At 35.5% G+C, this 8,799-nt stretch overlaps 1 protein-coding gene across 2 annotated transcripts; it reads right to left on the bottom strand.

The window, feature by feature from the left end:
- Positions 1–273: 273 nt before the first annotated feature.
- ca7 (carbonic anhydrase VII) lies at positions 274–8,246 on the bottom strand. Of its 2 annotated transcripts, XM_079867933.1 has the most exons (8): positions 7,889–8,246; positions 5,921–6,118; positions 4,284–4,402; positions 4,089–4,184; positions 3,391–3,453; positions 2,747–2,902; positions 1,193–1,294; positions 274–1,027 (listed from the first exon to the last, which is right to left on the bottom strand). In XM_079867933.1, exons 1-8 carry the CDS (start codon positions 7,923–7,925, stop codon positions 869–871), a joined length of 930 nt encoding a protein of 309 aa, XP_079724059.1. In that variant the 5' UTR covers positions 7,926–8,246; the 3' UTR covers positions 274–868. The 2 variants fall into 2 exon arrangements, with proteins under 2 accessions (XP_079724059.1, XP_079724060.1); XM_079867934.1 differs by lacking the exon at positions 3,391–3,453.
- Positions 8,247–8,799: the final 553 nt, after the last annotated feature.

Raw genomic sequence — 8,799 nt, 5'->3', positions numbered from 1 at the left:
AGTAAAATAAAATAAAAAGATTAAAATAAAATCGTTTAAAATGTGCTTGTGTTGTCTTTTTAAAATAAATGTCAAATAAAATATTGCATAAAAATATTTTTATTTGTGGAACAAAGTATAAGTAGCTACCATTTAATCTGCAAATATAATGACAAACAATGTCACATAACAATGTCAGAAACATTGACAAATAGATTATTAAAATAATTATTTTGTACATATTTAAAATAAAGACTAAATACAATATAAAATATATATATATTAAATCTTGCCAACCACCAAATACAGCCAAAGAAAAATCCCTGTAGTTTCAACTGGATGTTATCCAGAAGTCGAGTCTAAATACGGCACTGACCTTATAGAGATCTTCCTTAACTCTCCTACAGCCATGCCAGAGATTCCATTAGGAATTACATATAGGAACTGTTTTTTAAGTGTGAGCAGTGTAATCCATCATTCATTTCAACCTCCACACATCACCCTCCTATTACAGTAAAAGCATTTATAAGGCTTCACTGACAGCACAGGAACATTCACTACAGTGCAGTGCAGTGTTAATAAAGGAGTCTGTAAAGACTTACTTCATGGAGTCACAACAATCAGATAAACAGAAATGCTATCTATGTATATCAGTGAGACATTTCAGTGTAATAATGCAACGTTCAGTATTAATGATCCAGCCACCATCAGGTCTATGTTCTTGAAAGCACCATCACCCTTACTATAAACAGCTTAAATGACACATGCCTTATCAAAAGTTACCAAGAGCCTCTGGTGGAGACTAACGGGTTAAATTTCAGGCTCCTGGATTACCGACCCTTTCCTATAGCAGTGAGAAAGCAGACGACAGCCGGCTTGTCAGACCCCATCAGCTTGGACCCTTTGGAAGCACAAATATCTCCTGCAACAAGGATCTGCAAGCACAAGCCTGATCAAGGTGGATGAGAAGGGATCTAAAACTGTAGAGCCTCGGATTCAAAGAGCTCAATGTGAAAGTCAAACTGTGTTCGAGGTCATCGGCCAAAACCTTTAAGCAGCAGACAGAGCGTGACATGATTGAAAAACAAAACAAAGAAAAAAAAACACCAAACCCTTATTTTTCATGCTTCAACCTCAGAGGTAATTCTAGAACAGTGTCTTGAAGAATGGTTGATCACAATAAGCAAACAGACTACTTAAAAGAGGCCCGCACTTTTCTTCCTTTCAGTGGCTGTGGTGGTCGGAAGTTGTTCTCCATGTGCTTTCGGTCCTCTTCCTCCTCTCCGTTAAACAGCAACATCCGGAACTTTCCCATCTAAGCCCAGAAAACATGAAAAACAGCATGTAAGGCAGAACCTGGCAAAGTGACAAGCCGCACTGCAAAAGAAATCAACTCTGGTTCCACATCTTATGCAACAGGCTTGGGTCTCCATGCTGTGAATCTCCTGAGCTTTTTCCACTTTTAGCTCAATCAATCATTTTAATAAGCTGCACAAGATCAAAGTCTTGTGGCCTCATGCCAGACGCGCCAGGCCGCTGTCACGACCGTGCCGCCAACATGCCAACCTGCTCATGCTTACTTTGATGCAATTTCCTATGACACAGTCTGAGGGATAGACAAGAGCTGGAGACCAAATCCACAGCAGACTCTTAGATGGACACAGAATGTATCTGAAATGAAAATCTAGTAATTTGACACTAGCAAAGGACATGCACTACCGTTCAAAATTCTGGGGTTAGTAAGATTAACGTTATTGAAAGAGGTCCCGTGCTCAACAAAGCTGAATTTATTTAACACAACAATAAGAACAGTAATATTGTGACAGTGTCAGATTTTTTGCAGCATCATTACTCCAGTCTTCAGCATCACATGATCCTTCAGAAATCATTCTAATATGCTGATTTGCTCTTACAATTACCAATCAGAAAAGTGTTTTGTGGCACACCATGATACATTTTTCAGAAGAACAGCATTTATTTGAAATCGCAATCTTTAGTAACATTATTCATGTCTTGACTGTGATTTAATCAGTCTAATGCATCCTTGCTGAATAAAAGTATTCATTTCTGTAGTGTACACAAGTCTTGTGCTTAAATTACCTCTATAGTGTGTTGAATTAGAAGTAGGATTTCGACTGCGTTTAATGCCACGACATGCACATTTTGTCTGAATGAAAAACTTTAACCTGAACCCTCCCATTGCAAAGGATTCATTCACACTAATTTTGCTCACTCAGACTCTATTAAAAATACATACTTAGACCATCCACATCCATACAGAATAAGAAATAAGAACACTCATTTATAGCTCTTGTGAAATGTTAATGTGTTGCCCTGACTGAGCAGGGCTTTAGTTATGAACTAAACACTATAATGCTTGTGTTAAGTCTTGTAATTACAATTTTATAATATATACACCACTTTTATGAATAATAATTATTTATACTACTAATTGCAAAACCAATTACAGAAAACAGACATGCCCTCACGTCCAGATCATTTCTGACCAGATTCACTATCATCACCGACATACTGGGATGTTGTGGATTATCCCTAATTTACATCACTACCAATGATTTTGATTCACCGGGAGTGCTTCCCACATCCATCTCCCTCCACAACCATTAATTTTCATAAAACGACATCTGTCAATAGGCCAGAGGATGCTCATGACAAAACACTAGCAATACAGTTTATAAATAAGGTACAGTCAAGTTTATCGTGTGAACAAACTAAAGAAAAAAAAGAAATCACAAAAGCAACCCACCTGCTTCTCAGACACATAAATAGGTTCTTTCAGCACAATCCATGTGACGCTCTCATAAAGTGGAGGAGTGGTGAGAGAGCCTGGGTATGTCCAATATTCCAGACTGTTCGGCAGGAGGCACTTTGGGTTAAAGCCCTTAAAATCAACCACACTTCCCTACGAGAAACAAAGAAACGTCAAAGGAGTGTACTGCAGAACTAAAGATGCTCTGAACAGGGATGTAGGGGACACATGCCAATATTTTCATAAGTGGTCGACTAATGACTTTTGAAATGCCTAGTTCTCAAAATATTACATTTAATCTTCTACAATAGTGATCTGAATAATCAGATCATTTATTAACGTCAAATACTCAAAATACAAGAGCCAATACCACACTAATCTGTGGTGGTGTCAAAAAAGGGACTCATTTGAATTCTTAAAAAACTGATTAACATATTTCAAGACATACATTTCCAAATGAAATCACATGCAAAGAGGCATCTGGGTGTTTCCAAATCATATCAGATGCAAAAATGGGGATTCAAGAACCGCATCCATTTGGTAAGCAACCATGATTGTTTTAATATATTCATTCATGTTTTCTCTCCGTAATAGCCTAAAGAAATTCATATATTCGCCAGTTTTTATATAAATACACATACCTTGAATTTAACCATATACAAGGCATCTGTTATCTGATGAAGAGCTCTGTGTTCATCACCTGACTAAAACAAAAACAAAAAAACAAATTAAAAAGGAATTTTTGTTTTAATATAATAATAACAAAAAAAAAAAAAAAAATGCACTGTTTATTTTTGCACTTTACTACCTTTCTGAACCTGACATTTGGTAACACTTTATTTTGATGGTCCACTTTAGACATTCTACTAACTATAAGTAACTTTGCAACTACATGTCAACTAACTCTCATTAATTTGCAACTACGTGCCAAATAACTCTCATTAGAGTATTAGTAGACTGTTAGGGTTAGGGTTAGTAGAATAAGTTGACATGTAGTTGCAAAGCTACTATAGTCAGTAGAATGTCTGTTGGGGGAGCATCTCAATAAAGTGTTAGCATACGGTCTATTGATACTCTGGTAGTTGACATGTAGTTGCAGCTACTTATAGCTAGTAACTTAGTAGAATATCTAAAGTGGACTGCTGAAATGGTGTTAAATTACATTTTTATCTTTGACAGGAAAATAAGTATACTCATTCCTCGATATGTCTGTTTATTTATATAACCATTATTTTTATTTTCTTATCCTCCAAAATTAATGTGATTCTAATACAGATCACATGCTCTTGAACTAATGCTGTATTATTTGGTTCTTCAATGAGTGCCGATTCACACTAACTTCCAGAAAGATGCCAAGGACAGCCAGGCCATCAGGGGCTGCTGCTGCCTCACCAAAGGACTTGTACTTTATGGCGTTCCAGTGAACCAGATGAAGCTGGAGAGAGACAGAGGTCACGCCAAAAGATTGTGATAAGCACAGAAAGAGAGAACATGTACATCGAGCAGACGGAGCGTCACTGTCCTGCACCCTCACCTCAGACACATAAGTCTTCCCACCAACCGTATGCTCAGAGCCACAGCAACCCTTGCCTCCCCAGTGGAAGTGAAACTGTTTAAGTCTGTACATGTTTTCCAGAGGCCCTCCTTGGATCACTGGCACAAGAAAAGAGCAGTTTAAGCAGGGTATTTAAATAAAAAAGGTCTAGAGATGCGTTTTTTAAAAGTTTAGCTTATTTTAACTTGAGCACTGCGTTTTTAGAACAGTTTCTTGCACGAAATGCTGCACACACGTCTGTTTTGCATATTTTCATTGGAAAACAATGGAAAAGCAGAGCAGTGAAATGCAAAAAGACGTTCTGTGTGAACATCCAATAACTTGCATTGTAAAGTGACTATCGCCTTTTTTTCTCGAAGTGCAATCAAGGGTAAAGACAACAAGAATCTACACACTATGAAGCATTGTAACTCATGACCTCCTCCTTTAGCTCTCCTTACATTAAAACAACTGAATTGCATTTAGCACAATGACATGCATGACATAGATAAATGATATGAAATGGGTGGTTGGTATCTTGCAAACCCAATGTCTTGCAAACCCAATATCTTGCAAACCCAATTGATACCCAATGGTATCTTGCAAACCCAATTGATACCCAATGATATCTTGCAAACCCACTGGAGCCAAGATACTGTCTCCAGCCTCACTTTATTTTTCTTACACTCTTTACAACTCTCTCTCCTCTTTTGTTTTGTTTAATTCCTAGATCTATCTCTCACCGATCATGAGGGACACTTTGAACATTTCAACAAATTGACAATGACAACTTAAGCAACTGATTGCTTCCCAGACCTTTATGATGGCTCAGAAACCACAAATGCTGACAACTGTCTATTTATTCAAGAGCTTCCCTTTTGATTGATTGTTGAGCGAACAAAGTTATAACTATTTTTGATGTGTGCAATTTCACATAACAGTCATTGGGTCAAATGGTGAGGTGGAGTGAGAACTGAAATGACAGGGTCATTTGAGCAGAAAAAGCTGAACTATTCAATATAGACTCTGTTGTGGCCCAGTGTAATTTTAATATTAATCCTAAAATAGCATTATTTATATTTTCAGTTTAAAGTTTTAGTAATTTTGTTATACAGTATGTTTGTCATTTTAATTAGCTTTTGTTTTTTAAATAAAATATATTTCTATTTAGCTTGAATTTATTTTTATTATTTTACCTTTAGAAATGTTTGTACTTCAACGGAAATCAGTTTGCCTCTGCAACTAACTTAAGTTTTTTAAAGTTTAAGTTTTTCATTTAATATTTATATTTTATTTTACTTTATTGCAATTACCAAAAGCAATTTTTTATAGTTTTAGTTTTAATTAACATTAGCAACACTAGTACGGCTTTATTCAAAAACACACACTACAAGTCAGTCATTCATCTTTCATAAGATCTCATTTTCAGCTGGCTAAGGTTCTTCTAAATACACCTTTCTATAGCATTCAACCTCACAGTGGTCTTGCACAACATGAGAGCTGTGAGAAGAGGAAGAAGAAACAAGTGGTGTGTAAAAACCCAAACATGCAGAACTAAACGTTGCCTGCTCAAAGCTGTGTTCATTTTGTGACAGTAACATTTTTAAAGCAGTAATAATCTTGTCACTGACACCAACCTGATCTCTCATCTGAGTCAATGAACTCCACTACTACAGAATGGCCATTGTTTGATATGGTGGCAGAGGTGCAGTTGTTGTAAGACAGCGAGATAGGAGACAGTCTGGCATCAAATACAGCTTCTGCAGGGACTATATCAATAGGTGATTGGCGGTTACCCTCGGCAATGGGATAGTCTTTGAGCCATGCTGATGGACCTAGAAAACAATGTTTAACAACCAACCAGAAAGTAATAAACAAAAGCACAGTGTCATACCTTATACTGTTTTGGTTTTAGCCTTATCTAGGGAGTGTGAGTGTGTACGGATACAGCATTTTTTGTTGAATTTTAGATGGATTTTAGACTGTCAGACAAATAAAGGTAACACATGGTTGACAATTCTTCTGGAAAACCAAACAAAAAGTGTTTAGCTCTTGAAAGAATGATGTAATTATGGCATTATTTATTATTATTATTATTAATAATGTAATTTGTAACTTTAAATGTCTGGGTACACAAATTAATTTATTATTATTAATGCATAATAAAAAAAAATAAAAAACTATCTTTCATTACCATGCATTTTGTTTAATCAAAATTAGCATAATTACATTACAATTTCCTAATAAAGGAAGTAAGTTGAAAACAGCAGTGTGGTCAGGCCAAAATCAGGCTCCCTTATGATAAAGGGAATAAAATAAGATGATGAATTTAGACAAATTATATAACACAGTAAAATCAGTCTCAGCTATTCATTGTTAAACAATTTTTAACACACAGGCCTACATTGACACACTTTTATTGTGAGTGTAGCATACAGCATTTCTAAGTCTTTCAATGCTTGTCTGTTTTAACAGAGCATAGGCCTACAGCCTAGTAATGTTTAAGCAGCAACTATCCCTTTAAAAGATAACTGGGCTAATCTCGCATTAACAGTAGATTGGGCAGCAAAATGTGCTACGCTAAATCTAACGACAGTTGACTGGACATATTAATGAATGAATGACAACAAACACAAAAACTGTCCCAAAGGATGTTGGCTATTGATCAACACAAGTCTGTTAAATAGACATTCAGAAAATGTATTTTAAGACGTTTAGAATGTATGAAAAAGAATGCATGTAGGGCTATTTTTTTTTTTCTTCTTTTAAGATATTTATCAAATGTAGGCTACACAGCATTGCCTATGTCTTCAAGATGAAGCGCAGCCTATATGCTACATAATAATAATGGAATACAATTGATAATTAAACTGTGGTTTAAATGTTTTTCTATGTTGTTTTTCTATCTTGCATTTTATCAAATTATGGATGTCATTTTTAAACTTTTTTTTTTTTTTTTTTTTTTGAAAATTAGATTCTTGGTCGACTAATGATTAATCGTGCAAGCTTAATTTAAATAAATGTAATAAGGCCAGCATATTTAAAAAAATATATAATAATAATTGCTACCTGTTGCTGTCAAAAATAATAATGGCCCATTTTAAAAGTTGCCAAAAAAAAAAATGTGTAGAAGTCAAAGACAATTTATTCACAGATATAATTTAACCTTATTATTGTGCTTTTCTTGTTATTTTTTCCCCCTTTTCTTTTCAGAGTAATTATATATTTTGATAGGCTATACCCAAATCCAGGATTTTTTTTTTTTTTATTGTTCATTGATAGCGATACAACCACGCTTCATTTCCCTGATCATGTATTGCATGTATATGTAGGCTATGTATATTTTTTGCAATAAAACAAATATATATATAATAATAATAATAATAATAATAATAAATATATATATATATATATATATATATATATAAAAATAAAAAGAATATGAGAAATAAAAGTCTATTTTAATGCATATAGTAGCTTATATTACCGCGAAGCACGACCGGTGTTTAGCAGTGGGCAAAATTAAAATGGATTCACAAAAACGTGTTTTTAAGGATTGATGCCTTCTTAAACTAAGGATTCTTAGTAACGGTAACTTGACTTACCGTTGTCCTTCCCATATCCCCAGTGATGGCCAGTCATTGCTCCCTCTTCTCTGAGCAGCGGATAAGATGCTGTACTGTAGGCTGTGTGTGTGCAGTCGGCGAGTGTCTTGAGTGCTGCTGTAGAGTGAGTGGATCGACTCTAATGACAGAGGTAACATGCGCTGTGATTGATTGACAGATGAGTTGATCCGCTCAGGCCCCGCCTCCTCTAAAGCCGATTGGACTGTCCGCACCGTGTGTTCAGGAATTCTGTCTTGAATACTTTGACTTAGTTGCATTTAATTGAACTGTCTACTAAAGCCTAAATCAGGGGTGCCCAATCCTGCTCCTACCGATGGACTGTCCTGCACAGTTAATCTCCAACCCTAATCAAAGACACTCTGCCTTTAATTTTCAAGTGATCCTAAATACCTTAATTGGTTGCTTCAGGTGTGTTTGTTTAGGGTTGGAGATGTGAAGGACAGTCGTATCGGCAGGAGCAGGATTGGTCACCCCTGGCCTAAATGAACTTCTGAAGATAGCGTGGCCTTTACCTTCGTCATGTGGCTGACATTTAGCACTTGACACACTTCATTTTGAGTATAATTAGGCCTAGCCTACATAACAATCAGAATGTAAGCGTGCAGAAACCTACTGTTTTCTTTGTATCTTTAATTCAATTTATTTCACTGCAAGTACAGGCCAAATATACTTTTGGTGTTCTTTTCTCTCAGTATAAGTACTTAAGTGTAATTTTAAGTAGCCTATATTGCTGAGAAGTACATAAAGTATATTTTTGAGAAGTATATAAAATGTAGACTGAAATTATACTTTCTTATTTTTAGTTTAAAAGAAGTATACTAATAGAACACTTGAATAAACTTCTTTTTCGTAAGGGTATGTTATTCCATTTCTGTGGTGCATAAGATATT

The sequence above is a fragment of the Squalius cephalus genome (assembly GCF_949319135.1).
Source record: "Squalius cephalus genome assembly, chromosome: 3".
In the NCBI taxonomy this organism is placed as follows: Eukaryota; Metazoa; Chordata; class Actinopteri; order Cypriniformes; family Leuciscidae; genus Squalius; species Squalius cephalus.
The sequence above is the reverse complement of the archived record's forward strand: the minus strand, read 5'-3'. Positions and strand labels throughout refer to the sequence as shown.